The 24,413-nt window shown below is 47.8% G+C and overlaps 2 protein-coding genes, 1 long non-coding RNA gene and 1 other non-coding gene across 6 annotated transcripts; 1 reads left to right on the forward strand and 3 right to left on the reverse strand.

Moving 5' to 3' along the window:
* Window positions 1-268: 268 nt before the first annotated feature.
* Window positions 269-4,434, reverse strand: Clp1 (CLP1, cleavage and polyadenylation factor I subunit). Of its 2 annotated transcripts, NM_133840.3 has the most exons (3): window positions 4,310-4,434; window positions 2,676-3,303; window positions 269-1,364 (listed from the first exon to the last, which is right to left on the reverse strand). In NM_133840.3, the coding sequence occupies exons 2-3, from the start codon at window positions 3,279-3,281 to the stop codon at window positions 693-695; spliced, it is 1,278 nt and encodes a 425-aa protein (NP_598601.1). In that variant the 5' UTR covers window positions 3,282-3,303; window positions 4,310-4,434; the 3' UTR covers window positions 269-692. The 2 variants fall into 2 exon arrangements, 1 of the variants encoding a protein (NP_598601.1); NR_156129.1 differs by lacking the exon at window positions 2,676-3,303.
* A 6,723-nt stretch (window positions 4,435-11,157) lies between these two features.
* On the forward strand, window positions 11,158-15,802 carry Ypel4 (yippee like 4). 2 transcript variants are annotated; one of them, XM_006499466.4, is made up of 5 exons: window positions 11,158-11,440; window positions 12,148-14,112; window positions 14,211-14,254; window positions 14,567-14,675; window positions 14,843-15,802. In XM_006499466.4, exons 2-5 carry the CDS (start codon window positions 13,972-13,974, stop codon window positions 14,930-14,932), a joined length of 384 nt encoding a protein of 127 aa, XP_006499529.1. In that variant the 5' UTR covers window positions 11,158-11,440; window positions 12,148-13,971; the 3' UTR covers window positions 14,933-15,802. The 2 variants fall into 2 exon arrangements, with proteins under 2 accessions (XP_006499529.1, NP_001005342.1); NM_001005342.2 differs by having other exon boundaries at window positions 11,351-11,440; window positions 13,786-14,112; window positions 14,843-15,024.
* Window positions 15,803-18,261: 2,459 nt separating this feature from the next.
* Window positions 18,262-18,325, reverse strand: Mir130a (microRNA 130a). Its single transcript, NR_029544.1, has one exon. It is a non-coding gene; the product is annotated as a microRNA 130a (primary transcript).
* A 986-nt stretch (window positions 18,326-19,311) lies between these two features.
* Window positions 19,312-21,549, reverse strand: Gm19426. The gene is made up of 2 exons (XR_104776.5): window positions 20,609-21,549; window positions 19,312-19,847 (listed from the first exon to the last, which is right to left on the reverse strand). It is a non-coding gene; the product is annotated as a predicted gene, 19426 (long non-coding RNA).
* Window positions 21,550-24,413: the final 2,864 nt, after the last annotated feature.

The raw sequence follows: 24,413 nt of genomic DNA on the forward strand, positions 1-24,413 counted from the left end.
TTACATGTGAGTAGCTGTCTTCAGACACACCAGAAGAGGGCATCAGATCTCGTTACAGATGGTTGTGAGCCACCATGTGGTTGCTGGGATTTGAACTCTGGACCTTCAGAAGAGCAGTCAGGTGCTCTTACCCACTGAGCCATCTCACCAGCCCCACAAGTAATTTCTTAGTTTTCCCTTCCTCCCAGCACTTTAGCAATAAATCATTCCTATAGCTTCTATAATGCTTAGTGGTGAGAAGTAAAATTAAAAAAAGAATCATACCAACTTCTATCACAATCATATTTATTAAAATAATTGTTTTCAAGTTTGAACTCTCTCACTTTCATCCTGGTTAAATGATATAGCAAATACTATACAGAGATACAAGAAAGTGGTAACAAGAAAACCCACATGGAAGCACATGTGGAAGACGTGGAATTTTCTAGGGTCTTGGAATCTTTAAAATGGTACCTTAGGTGATCTTAAAAAAATATTCAGATTTTCTTTTTGAGCTGTCTCCTTTTGGTTCAGAGTAAATGAACCAAATAATAGCCAGGAGTCTGGCTACTACCAGTTTCAAGAGGTAGCAAATGTGCTTTCTGCTAGTTGGGCCTTGTCAGCTGCCTTAATAAGATTGCTATAGTCCATTCCATCTGCCTTTGGTGATGACCAGAACTCTATGGCCCAGAAAGTGAGGCTTCTTGCAATTACTACTTGAGATCCATGAACCGGATATCCATGATGAGAAGAAAGTTCTTAGGCAATGGGCGGGGGGCTGGAGACAGGACAGTAAACACTTGGTGTTCCACATCCACACTGGTCACAACAATGAATCCAGCCACACTGGTCTCAGAAAGGTTCTCTTCTGTGCCCTCAGCAGTGCTCACACTCAGGAGATGGTGCACCATATCTCTACCAGGGGTGACAGGCACTAACTTGAGCTGGTTGTCTTCCTGAGACATACCCAGAGGTAAACAGGAATCTGGAATGGTGGGTGCTCCAACTTTGTAGATTTTCACATCAGAAAATTTGACGTTGAAGGCATGGGGATAGAAACAGCCTCGAAATCCATAGAAATACTCACGGATACGTTCATCTCTACATTCCCGCCGGAAGTCCTTGGAACGTTCTACCACACCCCCTGATTTTGGAAGCAACACAGTTCGAACAAAATGAGGCAGGTCCCTTTTCAATTCGTTGTACAGTCGCTCTTGATCCAGAACCACAACCACATCCACCTCAAAGGCCGACGCTGCGTGCACCAGGGCTTGGTAACCATAGCCCTTGACCCAGCCACAGGTGTTGATGACACAGCCACTCACAGAAGCCCTTCTGTTCACTTCACACCTTTGGTTGAACACATCTGCTAAGCGAGATGTAATCTGGAAAAGAATCAAAAGAACAAAAATAAACCTATTTTTCTTAGTGATGTATTAATTTTTATTTCATGTGCATTGTTGTTTTCATGTGTGAGGATGTAGGATACCCCTGGAGCTTGAGTTACAGTTAGTCATGAACTACCAGTGGGTGCTGAGACTTGAACTCAGGCCCTCTGGTAGGGGAGCTCTTAACCACTGAGCCATCTCTCCAGCTCCTAAATCCATCTAAGTTCCTCTTTGAGTAATAGGTATCATCCAAAAGCTTTACAGGCTGGAAACCCAACCACAATCCTTGAAATGTGCTTGGCAATTGAGCTACATGCAACCTTAGCACCAAAGTATTTTTAACCTTAGTGCCCCAGTAGTTTTACTTTTCTGAGACAGGGTTTTAGTACAAAGCTCTAGCCTAGCTTCAAACTCCTGAAAGTCCTATCTTAGCTTTCCAAGTCCTAGGATTATAGGGATCAGCTACAATACCCACTGATATATTAACATCAAAATTGATGTTTTTAATGACTGTGGTTTTAACCCCATAACATGGATTTAACTTTATGTTACTTAAGCTTCTTTTTTACAGTGTTTTATTTTTTATTATGTATCTGTATGTCTGCCTGTGCACATGAGTGCAGGTGCACAGAGGCCTAAGGCATCAGATCCTCCTAGCACTGGAGTGACAGGCAACTGGGAATAGCATGACATGGGTGCTAGGAAGTCAACTCTGACCCTTGACAGGAGTAGTACTGTTTTTGATTTTGGTTTTGTTTTGTTTGCAATAGGGTCTTACTATGTCCTGGAATTCACTATGGAGACTGGACTGCCTCTGAATCTGCTAAAATTAAAGGTATATGCCAGACCCCCCCCCTTTTTTTTTTTTTTTTTGGTTTTTCAAGGCAGGATTTCTCCATGTAGCCATGGCTGTCCTAGAACTCTCTCTATAGACCAGGCTGGCCTCGATCTCAGAAATCCACCTGCCTCTGCCTCCCAAGTGCTGGAATTAAAGGTGTGAGCCACCACTGCCCAGCATATGCCAGACTCTTAACTGCTGAGCCATGTCTCCAAGCCCCCTGCTTCCTGTTTTACCTCTTAATAATGAGTTACTACGAATAATGCCACAAGATGCTATGCAGTCTACAGCTGACTTATGTTAAAATGATCTTATGAAATCAGGTGGCAGTAATACCACACCAAAAAATAAAAATAAGAAAGGCAATTATATTCAAAAGGAAAATTTTGCAGTTCTAAGTAACAAAGTTCCCTACTTCCTACCCTGATTGTAACTTTTCCCTCCACCCCCTCTTAAATTCCAGTTCTGACCTTATTGTAAAGCTTGATGTTGGTGCCAGGCGTGGTGGAGCCAAAATGATACACAAGAGGGGCCTGGATGGAGAAACCTTCTTCCACATCTGCTGGACGCTCAATGTACAGGGCCCCCATGGTACCAGGGATGGACACAGAGCCCTGGCCTACATCTAACTCCACGTAAGTAGGACGGCGGCCCAAACGCACTGCGTAGTTGAGTAGCAGTCGACACACAGTGGACTTGCCCACATCAGTAGGACCTACTACCATCACTCGGGGACCTCTCTCTTCTTCCTTTTCTGCCTGCCTCCGCATCTGCTCCAAGGCTGTATGAGTGTTGAGGTAAAGCAACATAGGGGTGTCCTTAGAGACATAAGCCACCTCAGTCCGGCCACTCAACTGCAGAGAACAGCCATGCCAAGTGAAAACAGCCACCTTGGCACCAGCATCAAAAGTGAATTTCTTGTTTCTGGTCAGCTCTGTGCCAAAGATCTCCGCCATGCCAGCCAACAACTCCAACTGAACCGATTGAGAGGCCTCCACCTCAAATCGAAGCTCTGTTTCTCGCTCTAGTTCAAACTTAGTCGTTGGCTTCTTGTCATCATTGGATTCCTCGCTCATCTTTCCAGTAAAGCTGACGTGCCTAGGACCCAAATTAAACATTTGATTAAATCACCACATCAGGCCACTATTCAAAAAAATCTTCCACTGGTTTAGTCCCTTTATCTTTTTCTGCAGTTCTTATTGCTGCCAGACTCACTGTTTACAGCCAGTCTCTCCACAACCAGAAGCTAAAGGTGTTTTGTTTTGTTTTGTTTGTTTCTCTGTGTAGCCCTAGCTGTCCCGGAATGCTCTGTAGACCAGGCTGCCCTGGAACTCAGAAATCCACCTGCCTCTGCCTCCCAAGTGCTGGGATTAAACACGTGCGCCTCCACTATCCAGCAGTAAAGGTATTTTTGTTTGCTCCTGGGCCTCTGGTAGGTGGAATAGTAACACACCTCAACAAAAAGTAAGAGTGAATGACTAGGACATAAAAAGAAAACTACCTACCGATGTAACTAACAGGAGATTTGAATTGCATAGTCTTTCCTCCATCACTCTATTGGAAAACAAAGTAACACATGCCCATTGTCCAGCTCCCTTAGCCAACACGAAACAAGCTCTGAATCGTATGCAAAGAACAGGACACTGGGTGCAGACTCAGAAAACAGTTGCATGTCCAACTCTGGGACTACTAGTAGTTACTTACTATAATCCAACGACTTAATACCTGAACCAACTCCCCAGCTGCTATATGGTGGGCTTTTACACGTCCTCTTGTAACGGTGCTGGGCCGGGAATAACAAGGACCACAGTTGGAAAAACAAAACATTGTAAATTAGAAACTACTGCCGGGCAGTGGTGGCACACGCCTTTTAGTCCTTGCACTTGAAAGGCGGAGGCAGAGGCAGGTGGATTTCTGAGTTCCAGGACAGCCAGGGTTACACATAGAAACCCTGTCTCGAAATAACAACAACAAACAAACAACAAACTACCAAAGAAATTTAAATTACTATTTCTAATTCTGAACCACAATTCTGGGTCTAGTTAGCTCCGACACCAAAATCTGCCGGGGCTTCTCAAAGGTAATTGGGATCCTTAAGCCTTACCTATACGGGCACGGACTCAAAACCAGCTTCACAGAAACCTGGGACCTCTGGAAACCTCCGACCTCAGCAAACCTCGGACCTCAGCAAACCACGAATAACGTTCACCTAAATACTAGCCGGAAAGCAAAGGCGGTTCCGCAATTGCGCAGTAGTAGAAGACGCGATCGCGTGATGCATCTTGGGACCTGTAGTTTGGAGTGAGTGAGCGCGCGTCGCCGCTTGGCCCTCTGGGAAATATAGTTCAAGGATTGTTCGGTGACCCGCGGAGGTGGGCGGGGCAGCGCCGTCACTTTGTGTGGGAAGACGACCGGAGGCGGAGAGGAGAAGTTGCTGGTTCGCCCTCGGGAGGGAGGTGGTTATAGGGTCTCTCCCTATCTGCTGTCCAGGAAAGCTAAGGGCGACCAGAAAGGGAGAGGCATTGCATCACTGTCTAGATCAGAGCTCTGCTCGACTAGACCACAAGCCAAAAAGTGGGGAAGTTAGCCTAAGCCGGAGACCCAGGCAGCTGGAAAGTGGCAGAAACACGCGCACGCGCACGCGAACACACACACATCAGGTCAAGCAGTACCCATTTGAGTCTATGCGGAACTGGCACATAGAAGAAACAAAGTGTAATTCTCCCTCTCTCCCTGCCCCCACCCCCACCTCCTCTGTATGCTCAAGGTGCCAACCTGGCACTCCATGAGATTCTCCTGCCTCTGATCTGACTTCTGGGATTTACAGACTTAAGCCAATAACCAGGCTGATTTTTTTACTTTAGTAAATATAGAATAAAAGTCCTATGATTTCTTTCGTTTATCTTATGAATCAGTCATTATCCAACAACTTCTGCCAGATTCTAAACTGTTTCTCTATGCACATCTGACAGTTATTCAAAATCGTTGACACCACTGCTAACTGGTTCCACGCCTATAATCCACTTCATGAGTATGGCCTTTGGAAACTTATATTATTTTACTGCCTGACAGGCTCCCTTTCCCTGAGACATCTCTTGTCTATAAAATGGGAATAATAACAGTATTCAACCTCCTAAAGTTGTTTTGAAGATTAGATGAGACATATGTGCTAAGCACAATGCCTATAATATAGAAAGTATCTGATGTTAGCCTTAAGTTTTTATTATAGACTGGGGAGACTATAATATCTGTTTATACATTTTTCAAAGTAGTTCCAGGTGTCTGTGTCACTGTACCCAACAAGCCGGGCAGTGGTGGCGCACGCCTTTAATCCCAGCACTTGGAAGGCAGAGGCAGTCGGATTTCTGAGTTCAAGGCCAGCCTGGTCTACAAAGTGAGTTCTAGGACAACCAGGGCTATACAGAGAAACCCTGTCTCGAAAAAAAAACAAAAAAACAAAAAAAAAAAAATACCCAACAAACCCAGGTAGGTATAACATCTCCAATTTCATCTGAGGAGAAAACTAGGCTAATCAGTGACATTTGCTCAAGAACTCAGTTATTAGTAGAGGTAGACTTTTGTTGTTTTTGTTGCTACTACTGCTGCTGCTGTTTTAAGACAGTGTCTTCACTGTTCTGGCTGTCTTGGAACTCACTACATACACCAGACTGGCCTCAAACAGAGATCCACTTGCCTCTGCCCCCAGAGTACTGGATTTAAAAACATTAAAGGTGGATTTAAAGGCTTAAAGGTAGATCTTTTTTTTTTTCTTTTTTTTTTTCTTTTTTTTTTTTTTTTTGATGGTTCATTTCTTTTTTTTTTTTGGTTTTTCGAGACAGGGTTTCTGTGTAGCCCTGGCTGTCCTGGAACTCACTCTGTAGACCAGGCTGACCTTGAACTCAGAAATCCTCCTGTCTCTGCCTCCCAAGTGCTGGGATTAAAGGCGTATGCCACCACGCCTGGCAAGGGTTCATTTCTTTTGCCAACTTAATTGAATCAGTCCTTGGACACCAAGGGTGGTGCAACTTTGGGTGTATCTGTGAAAGGATTTCAGAAAAATGCAACTGAAGAGGAAGATTTGCCTTGAATGTGGACAGCTCCATTTCATGGCCTGAGGTCCTGGACTGAATCAGAAGAGGAAAAGGAAAGGCCACTTAAGGACCTACATTCCAGCCGGGTGGTGGTGGTGGTGCACGCCTTTAATCCCAGCACTTGGGAGGCAGAAGCAGGTGGATTTCTGAGTTCGAGGCCAGCTTAGTCTACAGAGTGAGTTCCAGGATAGCCAGGGCTACACAGAGAAACCCTGTCTCGAAAAACAAAACAAAACAAAACAAAACAAAAAAAGGACCCACATTCCTCTCTGTCTACTTCCTGATCTGGCCAGACGTAAGCAAGTTTTCACCACCATAGCTGCATGCCATTGCCACTGCCATGTCTTCCCCGTGTTGACTGACTCTGTCTCCCGAACCATTCATCAAGATAAAAACCTCCTTTCAGTTGCTTTTTGTCAAACATTTGATTATAGCAACGAGAGAATCATAACTAAAACATTTAAACCAAGAGCTTAGGGGGCCGGATCAGTTTCTAATAATGGGCAAACAATTACACAGTGTTAGCTGTTAGGTGTTGTTCCATGGCTGTATGGGTATATATTCATTTAATCCCAGGTAGAATCCTATGTTGTAGTTATAACTGTAACCTCCATTTTACAGGTTTTCTGGGTTTCTTTTTTAAGATGTATGTGTGTGAGTGTTTTGCCTGTGTGTATATATGTGGACCACGCTCATACTTGGCACCTGCAGAAGTCAGAAGATGATGGAGCACTGGATGTTTGTGAGCAGGCCATGTGGCAATCAAATCCAGGACCTCTGCAAGAGCAACAAGTGCCCTTAACCCATGAGCCAACTCTTCAGCTACTCCACCCAACCCACACTGTTTGTTTGTGATTTGGGGTTGTTTGTTTGTTTCAGTTTTTCAAGAAAGGGTTTCTCTGTGTAGCCCTGGCTTTCCTGGAACTCATTCCATAGACCAGGCTGGCCTTGAACTCAGAGATCCATCTTCTCTGCCTCTGCCTCTTGAATGTTGGACCTAAAGGTGTGAACCACAACTGCCCCACATATTTTTATGTAGAAGAGTGTTTTGTCCACAAGTATGTGTGTGCATTGTGTGCATGCCTGATGCGCTTCTAGATCAGAAGAGGCCTGATTTCCTGGAACTGGAGTTACCAATAACTGTGAGCTGCAATTGCTAAGCCATCTTTCCAACCCTTGTTTGGTTTTTAAAGCAGGTGAATACTTTGTTCATCCTTGCCCACATGATGAATTTGAACTGAGAGATCAGGGGAACTTTCTGGTCTACCTTTCTCTTGCTGGTCTTACCTAGCACTCAGTTTTCAGGCAGGTAGTTGTCACCTCTCACAGTTTTCTTTGGAGATGTGATTTAGTTACGCCATTCATTCACCATGCAGGCATTAGCTTTTCAACGAACTATTCGGCATAGGCTGATCCTTTTTCATTCTTCAGAATTTTAGCTCTAGACTTCCATTAGCAAGCATGTAGCCTAATCCTTTTTCTTCGGAACTCACTCTTCCCAGTCTGGTTCTTTGCTTCCACTTTCAATGCGTCCCAGTTACCTGAAAGGCATCTTTCCTCAGATAGTGTATAACCATCTCATCTTTCCTCAGATAGTGTATAACCATCTCAAGCTGAAATCAGCAAGAGCCCTCTCCTCCCTTTGAGATTGCTCTCCACTTGACTTCTTTTTTTTCTTTTTTTTTTTTTTCTTCTTTTTTTTTGATTTTTCAAGGCAGGATTTCTCCATGTAGCCATGGCTGTTCTGGAACTCTCTCTGTAGACCAGGCTGGCCTCGATCTCAGAAATCCACCTGCCTCTGCCTCCCGAGTGCTGGAATTAAAGGCGTGTACCACCACCACACTCTGCTCCACTTCACTTCTTAAATACAGAAAAAGGACGGTATACAAGCCATTTGAGTGTGCTTGTTGCCTGCACTCTCTTCATTTCCAATCTCACCAGGCACTCTGGCAGTCTGCCTGCACCCGACCCCCGTAGGACACCCCATCACTCTGTCCTGTGTCCTGGTCCTTCTCTACAGCTAAACCTTTGATAGTTTTGTTTCTTTGTTGATTTAAGTTTATGAACATCCCTTTTGCTTCCAGCTCTAATTCTACAGCCTAGAGGCTGTTCTCTGCTTTTCCTCAAGCCTGGACCCTCAAAGTCATCTTCCTCTTATCCTTCTTTTCTTTTTCCTTTGTTGGGCTCATCATGCTGCGTGTCATGGTGATGATGTGGGGGTGGCAATGTGCCACAGTGCAGAGGCCAGAGGACAACGCTTTGGAGTGGACCCTGTCCTTTGACCTTGACAGAGATTCTGTCTGGGGACTGATCTCAGGTTTTCAGTCAGGCTTTTGGAAAGCAAGTGCATTTACCTGCTGAGCCATCTTCACAACTCCAGTATTACCATTTTTATCTGTTACACCCGCCATCTTTCTTTCTGGCTTTTGTATTTTGAGAGCCTTGAACTCTGGATCCTCCCATCTCTGCTTCTGCAGTGCTGGGATCACAGACATGAGCCATCATGACCAGCGTGCCTGTTTTTAGGCAGAGGCTCACACTGTAGCCCAGACTGGCCTGCAACTCCCTGTGTACTTAAGGCTGGCTGCTTACTGAGAGAGATCCTCTCACCTCAGCTTCCTGAATGATGCTAACCATCATTTCAGAGTCCTTCTTTCTTCAGCCAGCTCTTCTCATTTTCAGGCCTCTAGTACTAACCCTCATGATACACACACTGTGTCTTCAGAGCTTACCTACACGCCAGACTTGATCCCAATTGAGTATTCAGAATCTCCCTTTCTTCTTACAGGACCCATGGGATCTTTCTTTACCTGTTTTCCCTGCCTTAATCTTCACCCCTCACATGTGAGAAGAGAGATAGATAGCAAAACTACTCTCCATGAGTCTGTTTCAGTTTTCATTTTCTGAAAATTAGCCTATGAAATAAAATGGAGTTCTGTCTTGTGGATGGGTGCGTGTTCTGGGCCCACATAATTTAGTGACAGACACAGTACTGCACTCCATGGAAAGTGTTCCAGGTCAGATGAATTTTACCTGGAAGCTGATTTTAAATAAATAAATAAATAAATAAATAGTGGAGCTGGAGAGATGGCTCAGCAGTTAAGACCAAGGCTGCTCTTCCAGATGAGTTCAATTCCCAGCAACCACATGGTGGCTCACAACCATCTGTAATGGAATCTGACGCCCTCTTTGGTGTGTCTGAAGACAGTGACAGTGTACTCATATAAATTAAGTAAATAAAACTGTAAAAAAATTAGCAAGGGAAAATGTAATCCCTCTATAAGACAAACATTTGGCATCATGTCTCTTGAAATATCAAAACTGTAATAGAAAATCCCCTCTGAGCTTGAGTCATGCTCTGAGATGATGATGATGATGATGATGGTTCCCACCTGTATTGGTTCAGAGTTTCTGTTTATCCACTCCTTATCTTACCAGGACACACAGACTGGCCTGGAATTTGCAGTCCTGCCCATCTCATTGCCCCATGTAGAGAATGCTGTTTTGAAATAACACTAATCCTGGGGGTTGGAGAGATGGCTCAGCGGTTAAGAGCACTGACTGCTCTTCCAAAAGTCCTGAGTTCAATTCCCAGCAACCACATGGTGGCTCACAACCATCTGTAATGGGATCTGACACTCTTTTCTGGTGTGTCTGAAGACAGCTACAGTGTACTCGTATACATAAAGTAAACAAATCTTAAAAAAATAAAAATAACACTAACCCATAACAAAATTCAATTTAGAATGCTAATTTTAAAAGTTAAGTACAGGCCAGGCGTGGTGGTGCACGCCTTTAATCCCAGCACTCAGGAGGCAAAGGCAGGCAGATTTCTGAGTTCGAGGCCAGCCTGGTCTACAAAATGAGTTCCAGGACAGCCAGGGCTATACAGAGAAACCCTGTCTCGAACACCACCCCCCCCCAAAAAAAAGTTAAGTACAAAAGGAGGGAACAACCTAAAATTTCATTACTCTTTACTTAGTGCCTATCATATGTCAGGCACTTTGGAAATTTACAAGCTGTCTCACATAGTCACTTCTTCTGGAGGTAAATAGAATTAGCTTCACTGGTCAGAAGAGGAATTGTATAGTGCAGGAGGATTAGTCATTTGCCCAGGGTTCCTGGTGAATAATTGGCAAAGCTAAGATTTCAACACCGGTGTCTTGGATATCAAAGCCAGACACATAGCCCTTGTCTGAAGATGAAAGCAAACAACTATTTTGCAAATATCTTCAGCATGCTGGACTTTGCAATAGACACTGCAGTCTTGGGATGCAGAGTGAAGTTCCCCTGAGGATCTGAAAGTTCACAGCTCTGTTAAGAACCTCATGTCACATAGGTGTCTCCATTGGCAGCACAAACCGTTTGGAGGGAGTTGATAAGAGGTTCCTGGGTTTAAGATGTCATATTTGACCTATGGCTTCTTTGGGGCCATGAAATGGACATTAAAGCTTCCAAGTACTCAGTACTGAACACATTTGAGAGCCTGGTTTGTCAACCATGACAATTAATATATCCTTCTTTACCTTACCCTGCATCAGAGCTGATGTCAGAGTTGAAGTGGAAATGTATCATGTTGAGTGCGAGTGTACTTCCTGGCTCTCTCTAGATCCACCTCACTTCACCATCCTTGCTCCCTCCCTGCCACCCTCACTCCATCCCTGCCCTTCTTCGGGTTCCGTTTCCTTGGTCACACAGCCTTGCTCCTTAACAACCTATTTCTCCTTTTCCTTACCACCTACATCGACACCCCTATGCCAGCCATCTCTCTGCCCCCACTCCCTAACATCACCCCTCTAGCCTGGTCCCTTGATGCCTGCCCCCTCCCTCCCTCTCAACCCGCCTCCTGTGTCTCCCAGCCCTGCTCTGACGTGGGAGGTGAGGGGGGTGGGGGGTTGGATGACTCACAGTGTTATGATGCAGTTCCACAACACACAGCCACATTTACCCACAGACCGAGGTACAGAGCAAGAGGCAACCTCTGCCCCCCAGCAGCTGTCCAGCCTGCAGTCCCAGACCTCAGCCCCTCAACTACCCTCCCCCAATCCCATCCCCTTCCCAATTGAAGGAACCAACAGAGAAGAGAGAAGAGTGAACAGAGAGATTGAAAGAGATAGACGGAGATCTCTGGAGCAGACCTCAAGGTGAGGGGGGCAGCCCTTCTCCAAATCAATTTTTCCCCTTCGCAAATTACCTCTTCCTGCTGTGTGTTGCTTTCTCTCCTTTGCAAAAGCATTATTCATCCACCCTTTGTCCTCCCTTCCCCCTCCCTGCTGCCTCCGCTCCCTCCTCTCTCTCAGCTCCTCCATCCTTCCCCAAGCTCTGACGATTCTCTCGCACTTATTTCCCGGCAACTTTGGCTGCGGCATCAGACATCACTGTTTATTGTTTTTGCTACCGGTGCAGACCCCCAGAGTCAGCCCTGGGAGCTGGCTGCTCTGCTAATTATTCGGACCATACCATACTGAAAATGCCTGGTCCAGGGGGAGGCGAAAACTCAAAGCAATTGAATACATCCGTTGTGAGCACAAGTCCCCCTCCCCTTTTTATTCCCTGAGAGGCACTGGATTCGCACCTGGTTCCACCTGTCTCTGCCTTGTCACTTAGGCTCTCAGTTGCCAGTCTTCCCAGGCACAAGCCCTTCTGCTCCCCCCACCTCCCACAGTCCAGCCTCATCTCAGCTTCAGGGACTCGTCCTCTTCCCAGCACTCACCTTTGTTTTGTTTTCTGACCTCAGTAATTTCCCCGATTTGCTTCACCCCATGACGAGAGAGGGCAGAAATGGGAGAAGTGACCCCAACTCTCCTTTTTATGATTTTTTAATTTAATTTTATTTTTTTGTCCTTTGCAGCTTCTCCTCTGCTGGACAGAGAAGCAGAAAGGGACAGGGAGGGAGGCGTGACAGTGACAGAAGGACAGGGCTAGGGAAGAAGATAGCGGGAGGGGGCAAACCTGGCATCTCCTGGTCCCTTGAAGTAGGTGTTTCAAGGTGGCACCTTGAGGTGAACTACAGGCAAACTTGAAGGAAGATCATGGAAGTGATGCTGAACTGTAGCAAGAAGGGCCAGAATACAATGTCACCCTGAACTAAGCCCAAGGTGTCTTCCTGGGACTCAAGACAACAGTAGAGGACCAAAAACTGAAGATGGTCTCACCCAGGGGGATTTGTGGAGACTGCATGACAGCCCTTCGAGACAGTAGAAGAATCGGGTGCTCATGGCCACCATGGAGGACAGGAGAACAGACTGTTTATGTGGGTAACTGAAGCTGTGCTGCCTCCTCTGCTTGGTGGTCTAGCATCACGAGAGCACTTAGCGGGCATCTCTGAAGGAGACACAGGCCACCCCACCTACAGCTGCAGGATGCTCCACTAGAGAGGCAGAGGCACATCACCTGCTTATCGGAGTTAACAGAAGACACTTCCCTCCTTATCCTCTGCCTGCAGTGCACTCAGCTACTTTGGGACTGGAGTGTGAGCAGATCCCAGCGTCTCAGGATTCTTATCCCCGCAATTATCTCACTGTTGCTGTCCTGGCACTGGCATTTGCTCTAGCTCCTGGGAGGAGAAATGTTTTCTGCCTTGTGCCCTAAAGCCCAGCTTTTAAAAATAAGGTGTCCCCTTACCCTGTTGTCTCCTATTAAGGTTGCTCTCACTCTATAGCACACAGCCCAGAAGCCTGGCTTCTGATGTGCTGCCTACTTTCCACGGGCCTAGCTGTCAGACTTGCTGGAAGAAAGATAATTCTCCTCCTAGGGCTAGGTGCTTGTCTTTAACTCAGAGCTAAGGCAACGGTAAGTAAGTAATGAGACCAGAGGACCAGATGCTAGGAAGACAGCAAGTGCTCCCTCTAGTCTGGGAGCTGTATCATCCCAGGATGCAGGATTGAGGAACACCCAGGGTTAAGGTCTTCAATACTGAAGAAGCTACCAAGTTCTATGGAGTTCCAGGGCGCAGGACTCAACCGCAGGCGAGTGCCGAAACAGACTGTGTGTACCCATCTGCCTGTCCCTCTTTCCTTCCTTCCCAAAATATGGGCAAATTGTATTGCAAATGGAGGCCTTGAGACAGAAAAAACAAACAAGCTAAACAAACAAATCCAACTTCCAGGAAGACCTGACTCTTAAAAAGGTTCCGATCTCCTCCCATTAGGGTGCAGTTCCTCACAGAACTGGACACAAGGTGGGCCTCTGCAGGTGATGTTGCACTCAAGGCAGTGTCTGTGCCAGGAGGCAGCTCTCAATGGAAAATGCTAGAGGCTGCTACTGTCTCTGGAGAGAGAAAGGTACCAAATCCCTGGCCATGGCACAAGACGCCTGGAACCGCTGCCAGAACAGAATGGGACTCTAGGGGACAGAAAGTGCAACGAGAGGCTGAGGGCTGGTGGTGATGGGGACGGTGCAGATGAACTGAGCCCCATCTTCTCTAGCCAATCAAAAGCGTCTCCTTGTGAAGTCCTACCTCCGCTGATGCATCTTCTTCTCTTGCCAGGTGACTTCCCATTTCTATCTGGTTCTCGTCTGGGGGGGGCCCTGGCAGGGCAGCCCCCCCACACTGCTACTGTCCTGAAACACGGCTCTAGCCAATCTGCTCCGTTGCTTTACCTGCGACCGTCTCTGTGGGGGCTGCACCGCACCAGCCCCTCCAGCCCGCCAGGGCATCGTCCTCCAACCCGTCATGCCCAGCTGTGACCCTGGCCCGGCCCCCGCATGTTTACCCACCAAGACTTTCCGCAGTTACCTGCCCCGCTGCCACCGCACTTACAGTTGCGTCCACTGTCGAGCACACTTGGCCAAACACGATGAGCTTATTTCCAAGGTAACGCTGAAGTGAGGGCCTGCCACTCCCCCAGTCTTTTACTCCAGGCAGTGGGGCCAAGGGATACCCAGTAGTCACTGTCTGTCCTGTTTCCACAGTCCTTCCAAGGAAGCCATGGCCGGGCCTACCTGTTTAACTCCGTGTGAGTCCACCTCTTTCTTTGTGTGTGTGTGTGTGTGTGCTTGTGCGTGTACTTATGTTTCAACAGCTTTCCTCTTTGCAAAATGGGGGTGAGTCTTCAAAGGGACCTGGTACTCCTGGTTCTAGTATCCCCTCTATAAAGGGGTTAAGAAACGCAGTTTAGTTTCGTGGGGCGAAAGATGGCCCAAGCACAAATTCTAGAGGGGTGGACCGCTGAAGGCATGTTCCCCAGGTAGAGATCCTTTTGGGTTGGTTGGGGGCTGGACTGACAGAACAACCCTACTGTGTGCTGGGTCCTTGTTTCCTGAGACAGGGTCAACGTGGGTTGTGGGCCAGCTGAACAGCGCCTCCTGCTCACAGGACTCCACTCGGTAGCTGACATTTTCTGCGAAAGCTGCAAGACCACACTGGGCTGGAAATATGTAAGTATTGGAAGACTAGACAGTCCCTGTGGCCCTCCAGATGTGTCCACACGGCAGGCCTTCACATAGTCCACAGAGGGAGCTTGGCATCGGGTTGGCCTAGGTGGCGGTAGAGGGGAGACACTCTTTCCCATGGTCATTTCTTTACTCCCCTCCCCCAACCCCAGGAACAGGCTTTTGAGACCAGCCAGAAATACAAAGAAGGGAAGTACATCATTGAGATGTCACACATGGTGAAAGACAACGGCTGGGATTGAGGGGCTCAGCAGCCTGTGACCCTCCTCCGCATGCCCCACCCTCCTCACACCAGTCTCCTGGCCCTGCTGAGCAGTCCACACCAGCATGAGTACTGCCCACCCCTGGGGAAACCTGGTTCCAAGTGACCTCCTCCTCCCTTCCCCCGTCACAGCAGTACCAGGTTCTTTGGAACAGGAGCCTGGGATACCCCAGGGGTGTCTAAGGCTCAGGAGTGGGTAGCAGTCAGGGAAATACAGAACAGGGGAAGGAGAGAACTGTGGCACCAGAAACCAAGTGATGGCAGGGCGCAAACTCAGGCAGATAGGACTATGAATTACCAAATGTTGATCAGCTTTTTTTTTTTTTTTTTTGAATAAACAGGACAAACATTGGTGGTGGGGCTAGACCACAGAAAAGCAAAGATGGAGTGAAATTCTGGTCTCAGATATCAGGGCCCCAGAGTCTGAGGGTAGTTTATCCACCCCCCATTCTTGGTTTAAAAAAAATAAAGGATCGGATGGGGCCAATAGAAGGAAAACCAAACCCTAGACCCTGGGAATCAGTGACAGGGGTTTCCATTTCACTCCACTGTTTACCTTAGCACTAAAGAGGCACTTTCAAGTATCTAATCTTTGCCATTGGGTGGGGTGGGAAAAGCTGCTCCAAGAACAGCCCCCACCCCTAGCCGGCTGTTGCCAGAGAGAGCAGTCTTTACAGGCATTCCCCAAGGCTCAGCCACTGCTCCCGAGGTCCCCGCCCTCTGGAGGAGGCGGATCATCAGCGCTGAGGGACCAGTCTTTCCTGTGACTGCCACCAGCGAACGAAACTTTTGTATGATACATAAAGTGTTTTGGGTCTATTTTTAATAAAAAGGGGAAAAGCAACTGTGAGGTGGTTGTCCTGGCTTTCCTTCCTTAGGTGCGGACCTTGTACTGTCCTCCGTATGCACACAAGCAAGGAAGGGTCACCCCACCCCTTTTAAACCAGTAGGAGGCAGCAGTTGCTTTGTTTGTGGCAAGATCCTCCTCCACCTGTTTCACAAGCGGTAAGCATCCAGGTGAACCAAGAGGCGTGGGTTTTGTGAGCTTGTCCAAAGGGAAGGAATATCTAAGTGTCTTCAGTCCCCTGGGCCCTCCCCAGTGAGGCTACTTTTTATCAGATTCAGGATGTGCAACTAGGGTAAACTTACTCCACAGTTTAGTGTTTTCTTGTGTATCAATTATTTGGAGGAGGAGGGTGTCCTAAGATGTCTTAATTCATGGATACCCTTGAGGCTAAAATGAAAATCTATGGGGCGGGATGCTGCTGGCAGTTGATCTAAAGTATAGCATCAACAGAAAAGTGTGATGTGAGGAACATGGCTGGAGTGCACTGATGTGAAATTGGAGAGGCCCAGCCCCTATAGAGCAAGACTATATTTATGGTAAAAAGCCATTTGTTACATTGTAGGTGTGTATTAATTGCCAGGCGTTGTTCTGAACTCTGGGGATGCGTGGAGAGCAAGCCAGCCATGGGCAGACTTTTTGGAACTCTGAATCTAGTGGCCAGAAAGAACCTAATTAATCCCAACAGAAGATAATATGGGCTCTAGTCCAGACTAGCTCCCTAGACCTGAGGTGTCAGGGATGGCTTCCCAGAAGAGAGACCATGTTGGAAAGATGGGCAGAAAAAGGACAAGATGAGAGAGAATTTCAGACAGAACTGTGTGGTGTGGCACAAGCTGGGCTCATTTGAGGAAACTTTTTTTTTTTTTGAGGCTGGAACAGAAGTGCAAGAGGATGAGACATGAGATTAAAATGGGAGAAAGGGGAAGAGCTGTAAACCTCAGAGGATTGGGACTGCATCTCAAGGACACTGGGAAAGCATGGGCAAACTACTGTTATTCTGAAATAGTCTTATGTAGCCTAGGCTGGCCTTCTAACTTGCGGTATGACTTTCTAATCCTACCTCCAGTTTCTAATTACTTATTATTTCTGAGATTATAGGCGTGTTCTGCCGCATCTGGCCCGTGGATCCCTTGTGTTTGGGATCAAGCTCAGTACTTTCTCATGCTGTGCAAGGGAGGGAGGGTTGCCATAGTTTCACTACTTAGCTCTGGCTTGCCTGAAACTTCCTATAAAGATCATGCGAATCTTGAACTCAGTTTTACCTCCCTCTTCAGTACCGGGATTAAAGGTGTGCACCACTCTACCCAGGGAGGCTCAGATTACTTAGACTGAAGTAATGGATTTAGAGCTATCTGTAGTGTGACTACACTGTCACTGTCTTCAGACACACCAGAAGAGGGCATCCGATCCCTTTATAGATAGTTGTGAACCACCCTGTGGTTGCTGGGAATTGAACTCAGGACCTCTGCAAGAGCATAGCTGTGCTTTTAACCGCTGAGCCATCTCTCCAGCCTAGAGCCACCTGTGCTGTTAGCATCAGAATCGAGAGACTGTAGAAAGGACAAAGAACCAGCAGACACAGAAGGGCCAACAAGCCAGAAGCCTGAGTGCTGGGACCATAGGAGTGTCTGACCCACAGTGTCTTCTTTCCTTAAATTCTAGTAGGTACCCAATTCCATCCTTTGGCCCCACTTGCTGCATCAGAGCAAGCTTTAAAATCTGCTCAAGGAGAGCCCTGTGAAAGACAGAAAAGTCAATGGTGTGGTTGTGGAGCACGAGAAGACTCTGGGCACCACTTAAGATTCTAACTAGTGCTGACCGAATCCTGGGTGACCAGGCCTTCAAGAACCATCACAAGCAAGTGAGTGGTCAGGAGAGTGTCATGCTGAAAACTGAGTGAAGAGGAGACCTCCTTCCTACATGGAAGATGCAAGGAAGAGCCGTAGAGGACAGGAGGGACACCGAAGCCCCTTTGCCTAGGCATCTGTCCTTTCTTGTTAGCCCCTTTCCTTTTCAGTGCACCCTATCCCCAGAGGCCTTCTGTGGGCCTCACAAATTTTCTCCCATACTTCACCATCTGCCCATCCCAAGCTTCACCTGAAAACTCAGACCTTCATTTAAGGAGCTGCCCCTTGGCGGGGCAGGGGTGTGGGGGGTGTGGCGGCGGAGTTTATTCTTAAAAGCTGAAGACTTCAGATGATATCCTCACATAACCAGCAGGTGGCATCAAAACCATTCACCCCCTCAGTTCAAATCTCTCTGGACAGGTCTACAAAAATGGGTGCCTTCCTGTTGGGCTCAGGATAGAGCAGTTAACTTAGGAGCTCTACAGCCTTAGCTTCCTCATCTAAGGGAGGGCTCCATATATCCAAATTGCCAGCAGAGTAGCTGACTGGTGCTCAGGTGGGAGAAAATGCAGTGATGCTGAGGAGGCTGCCGGCACTGGGTAGTACTACAAGGCCGATGCCCTTTTAACATTGCACTGCTCGGTACACGTTAGACAGTAGCACAATGTGAAAAGAGCTCCGGCCAGCAGCAAAGGCATGCCGGCCCGCCTCCTCACCCTTTCTCCCAGTCCCTGGCCACACTCAGCTCACGTCACGGCCTTCCTCTCGTCCCTCGTCCTCATTTCCTTCCCAGCAAAGATCACCTTTTTCTTGAGGGGTGGTGGTGCAGAGCCAAGTGAGACCGCCTGTGGGAGTCCCATCATTTGACACTTCTCAAAGGAAATAACTGGTTGTGTTGTGGTGGTGGTGGTAGTAGGGGAGGTTGCTCTCTGCCTGCAACCTTTCAGGCAGAGCCTTTCACTCATCTCCAGACTAATGCTAACTTCTTAATTTTTGAAAAGAAAAAAAAAAAAAGAAAGAAAGAAACCTTGGAGGTCTCAAGGTGATGATCTCAGGTGACCTCCAGGTCTAGAATAATGGAACCTAACTACAGGTGCTTAGGCAGGAGAAAGAAGCTCCCAGATCTGGAGGTGCAAGCAACTGAAACCCCACTGTTTCCTTTCTGATGTCTTCAAAGTACTCTATGGATATGGTATTAAGCGAAATGGCCAGTGATTTGGCTCTTGAGTTAAGGATAAGCTCTCATTGACACTGGGCTTAGAAGCCACCGGTTCCTGTCTATCCCAAGGGTTTAGTAGTGGAGTCTTCACACTCATTTCCATGACCCCAGGCCATCCCCCTTAATTTCATTGAGGACAATAGAGACTGATAAAATTCCAAAGCCAGGTGCACTTGAAACCCAAGGCTCAGAGCCATGCAGGCCTCTAGAGTCACACAGCAGCTAAGCATACTGGTCAGAAGCCAGTTACAGCTCTAACCTAAGGGACAGAGACTGCAAGGCTCCTCCCTGTGGAGATCCATTCAGACCATGGAGTAGCCTCAGGGAGACCACCCCCCACCCCCATTGCAACAAGCAGGAAAAATGGAGGCCTGAATTTCATTTGGGAGCTCTTCCTCTGTGCTTCCCCCTCCAGCCTCCTCCCACCCTCTCAGGAAGCAGGAGAGTGTCTTTCCCGCCTTCCCAGGCAGTTTATTCTTGTAATCAGCAAACACTGGGCCCTGCCCCACAGTTTGCACAGTTCTAATGGACAGAAACCAAGGCCCAGCTTGGGTCAGTCGCCAGGCCTCTCTGCTCCTGGAGTTGGGCAAGCCAGTTGGGAACAGGACCAGACCAACATGGGGCAGAGGGACAAAGACAAGACTACCCAGTAAGCTTCACGGTAGCCAAAGAAGATTCTTCATCAAGGAGTTCCCAGATCTTTCCTTAGGGAGCGAAGGGATACGCAGCTGAGACACCGAGTCCCTTGGAGCTCACGTGCCTAACTCATTCCTGAGGGGAGACCAGCAATTCAACAGCCAGCAGGACCCCTCCCCCACCTTGGGCCTAGGAGCCATCCCCCAGCTCCTTCCAGAAGCGGGTGTAGAAACAGAGGAGGAAATGGGGGAGGGGAGGGCCTGGCTCAAGTTCTCTCCACTCCCCCTCCTCATTGGCCACCATCTTCCGGCCCCAGCCCGCCAGAGCAGCAGGAATGGGGCCCAGCCTGTGGAAAGGAGAGAAAGGGCAGGTGGGGGGTTAGCTGGAGCAGCAGGGGCAAGGGACTGGCTCCAACTGTCTCCTCTTGCAATCCCCCCTCCTCCCGCAACCATGGCGACGGGAGGAGGAGAGCAGGAGGGTCCTGAAAGCCCTGTTCTGTGAATGGGATAAGAGGGGCAGCTGGGAAGTGTGGGGTGAGGGGCACTTTCCCTCGACACCCAACTGTGCCCCCCGCCACACCTCGAGGCTGGACCACACGCGCTCGCACGCACACGCACAAACTCTCTGCCATACTTGCTGCACAACTCACCCCACAGTCGACACTCACCCCAACTGGAGGGTGGAGGCACGGCTCCCCGCGTCCTCGCACCCCACCGCTACTAGCTAAAGCCAGCCTCACACCCCTACAAGCAAGTGGGGCTCACCTTACAAGTTCTGAACGTGACCAATTCCCTGCAATGCTCTAGCGGCTCTTGGAACACACCCTCCAAGTCCCCTGCGTCCCCACACCCTCCCAAGCCCAGGGACAGGCAGATGGCTCAGGCTCAGAACCCCCCACCCATTCCCACCACGCCCCCCCATTGGAAATTGACAGTGAGGCCACCTCCGAAAGACATGCCTGGTGCTCCCCAGTTAGTGTTTCAAAAGGAAAAATATAAAAGATGCCTACGAGTGAGGGGGGGAGGGCAGAGGAGAGAAAAAGGCCAGAGCACCCCCTCCCCTCGTCGAGAGAAGAAAACCGAAAAGCGCCGAGCTCCCAATACCTACACATCGCTCTTCTTAGGTTCCTCTGCCCGCCACCTCCTTCTTCCCGGGCTCTTTCTCTGCTTTTCCCTCCCTTTTGGCTCTCTTTTCTGGCCTCGCTCCCCTTCTCACGCCCTCTCGTATCCCGCTAGCCTCTCTTCCCCCGCCAGGCTCGAGTCCTCGCCGGCCGCCCCTCTACCCGCCGGCCAGGACCGAGGCTCCAGGATAAGCTGGCTGCGGCGCTCCTCTCCTCTACAGATCTGGCTCTTCCCCCCGCGCCCCCTTTCTCCTTCCACACTCCCTGCCGTCCATCTTGAATACTTGGGATTCTTGAATGGAGTGAGCAGGATCCGCTCCCCCAGGCTCTCATTGGCTGTGTGTTAACCCTTTTGAAACGAGATCCTCCCTCCCATTGGCTGCCAGGCTCCCCTCTTCTCCCCCAACCCCCATCCTCTCCGCCTCTCGACAGCCCTCGAGGTCAGGGCGCTCCCCGGCGCCCCCTCCCCTGGCCTCTCGCCTCCTGTTCCCTACTCCTACCCCATTTTAGGATGCCCCTCTTCCAGCTTTTTTCCATCGCCCTCCCCCCCTACACACACACACACACACACACACACACACACACACACACACAACCCCAGGTGAAGGCAAATGCAATTCCCGCCAAATGTAACTTGCGGCTGGGCTGGCAGAAGCCCTGTTCCCAGATGCCCCGGGTGCTGGACTTGGAGATCTCTGAAAATGTATCTGGTCAATTTCCTGCCTATATTCAACTCTCCCTCTGACCAGAAGTACTTCTCTAGCCGGAATTTTCTCAGCGTTTTAGCCTCACCCAAAGCAGTTCGGGCGCCTCCTGAATACATGCGGCCCCTGGGTTGGGCAGGAAACTGGCAACTCCAGAAAGAAGAGGTGGGGCTGTTCAGAAGAGCTAATCCCTAGTGCCGCAGGGCAAGCCTGACCCGATCAGGAATGCGGCGCATCTGAAGCCCTGTTCAGTCACAAACATCCCTCTAAACCAGCCTTGCCCCCACCCCCATCATCAGCACCCCTACCTAGTCCAAACTGACTTTCTTGCACCTTGGATCTTGGTCTTGGAGCTGGAGGATCCTAGAGTCTCAGGAGGAAGGCGAAAATGGGGGCGATATATCAGGAAATAGAATAGCTTGTATCTATATCTGCCTGTAACAGGCATGCATCAGTCATGATCCTTCCATAGGCCTCAGTCTTCTCAACTGCAAAAGAGTGAGCCAAAACAGAGCTGCCATGTGGAATTTTCTGGGTACAAAAGGAAATGGTTCTATATGTGTGTCATCTAAGATGGTAGCTACCAGATACATAAAGCGATTAAGCACTTGAAATCTGGCTAGAGCAGAGGAACTGCCTTTCAAATTTAGTTTAATATCACTTTAAATTTTATCAGTATATGTTAATTGTATATTGAGTTTATGACTTTTTGTTGTTTGTGTGCTTTTTATTTTGTGTTGTTTTGTTTTGAGACAGGGTGTCACAACCTTGGATTTGCTATAAAACCAAGACTGGCCCTTTTCATACAATGGCTACTTTGCTGTATATATATATATGTAATATGCTGTATATATATATATGTAATATGTATACATATATATATATATATATATGTAATATGTATACATATTACATTATTGCATATATTACCCTGGTGAAAACAGAATATTTTTGGATGTGTTGTTTGGGGGGGGTTCTTGAGACAAGATCTTGCTAGGTAGTACAAATCCACCCCAAATTTACAACAGTCAGGCCTCTTCACTAAGCCTCCCCCGAATGGTGTGATTACCACCTAACATGTGTCAACACACCTTGTCCCCTCATCCTTTAGTAAAGCAATCCCTTTATTTTATCAAAAGCTGTGTAGTTTTTCAGACCCACATCAGACATCACCAGGGGCATCATTACATGGGAAAGGAAATTCAACATTCTTGTCCAGACATCATTCTGTATAGATGCTAGTTTGTTTGTTTTTTGTTTTTTTGAGACAGGGTTTCTCTGTGTAGCCCTGGCTGTCCTGGAACTCACTTTGTAGACCAGGCTGGTCTCAAACTCAGAATCTGCCTGCCTCTGCCTCCTGAGTGCTGGGATTAAGGCTGTGAGCCACCATGCCCGGCTTTGTTTGTTTTTTTAATGTTGCTGTTTAATATGCAAGGTATGTGGGGGACATGCATGGAGGTCAGACGACAACTAAGATTGGTTTTGTCCTTCCACCATGAAGAAACTGTTTTTTTTTTTTTTAACAAGGCTAAAAACCAAGATGTTGCTGGGCTTGGTTGCAACAATCCTGTAGCCTCAGCATTTAGGAGACAAAAGCCTGAAGGTAGGAATTTAAGGTCATTCTTAGCTACTTGAAGCCTGCCTAGACCATATGCAAATCTTCTTTTCAACAGCCAAAAGTAAGATATTGTTAGGGGTGGAGAAGGGCACAGGCAATATGAGTATTTATTCATGATTTAATATGCACCAATAAACCAGTCATATCTTTATGTATTCAAACACATTATTACGTTTATTCAATATGTGTTTTTTAACCAAGCCCATATGGGAGCTGGTGTAATAACTTATCACATGGCTGATATCTAAGGGTGATCAGCTTCGGGAGGATCCAATAAATTCCTTTAACCAGCATATGAAATCCTTGCGTTCCAGGGTAGCTAGCGTTACAAGAAAACAGGCAGAAGCTGAGTGTGGTAGTGCATAGCTGCAATCCTAGGACTTCAGAGGCTGAGACAGATGAATTGCCAAACTTGAGACCAATCTGGGCTACCTAGCAAGACTATTAAAGAAGGATAGGGAGGAAGAAGAGGGAGGGAAGGAAGGAAACAGCTCAGCCCGGGCTTCCTGAATCAATGTTAGTGAAAGACCTTGCTATCTCCTACCACAAGGGAATGAAAGAATGATTGGATTCATTCATTTCTGGGCTTATTCACAAATACAAGCCACTGGGACTTGTGAAGAAGTGGGAATACAGGACATGCAGTATTCACTTAGATATAAGCTCAGACTATACATACAGCTCAGATGGGCACTAGTAAAGAAGAGGGCTGAACTTGTAGAATATTTATTCATTCAATCTCTGCTTCTAGCAGGTTCTACGAGGATAACATGCTGCGTGCGTGTCAGAAGAAGTTAAAGAGAGACTTAGGAAGTGGCTCTGTTTTCAATGTCCCTTTACTCCTAGGTGAGATTGCTAGCTGACTTCTTTGGTGAGAGACAGCTTCAGAGAAGGAAAGACTTGGAATGCAATTCAAAACGGGGTACCTGAGGTAGCACCCGAGACCTAAAGGGATTTGGACAGAAGCTAATGGTCGAGGAGCGCCAGAGCACTCCAAGGAAAAGGAACAACATAGACGCTGAGAAGTAGGGATAAGGTGTTAGGGGCTCTGGGTTGTTTGGAAATTCCTTAAAACCCCAATGTGTATGGAGAAAAACAGGAGCCATGGCAAAGCAAGCTAGGGCAGACTCTAGAGTGAGTTCCTGTAGCCGCTCACTGCTCAGCTCCAAAGACAACATTTTCCTTGAAGGTTCCCTCACTCCTTCCCTTACCAAGTGGCACTGCCCATCTATTCATCTAGCTGGGCTAGCAGCTCTATCCTCAGCTCTCGGCTGTGTTTGCCTTGGTCTGAAAGTCCTCTGTTCAACAAGACTTCTCCCTGCAGACAGAGCAGTCTCCTTACCCACTAGAGGACTGATTCTCTTGGCTCTGTCTATCATATGCATGAAGCGTTTCCTTTTCCAGTCACAGCCTTCCAACGCCCTGCTTTACCCCATGTCTTCTCAGGAAAGAGAGACTCGCTGAAGCAGG

Source organism: Mus musculus, chromosome 2 (assembly GCF_000001635.26).
Source record: "Mus musculus strain C57BL/6J chromosome 2, GRCm38.p6 C57BL/6J".
NCBI classification, from domain to species: Eukaryota; Metazoa; Chordata; class Mammalia; order Rodentia; family Muridae; genus Mus; species Mus musculus.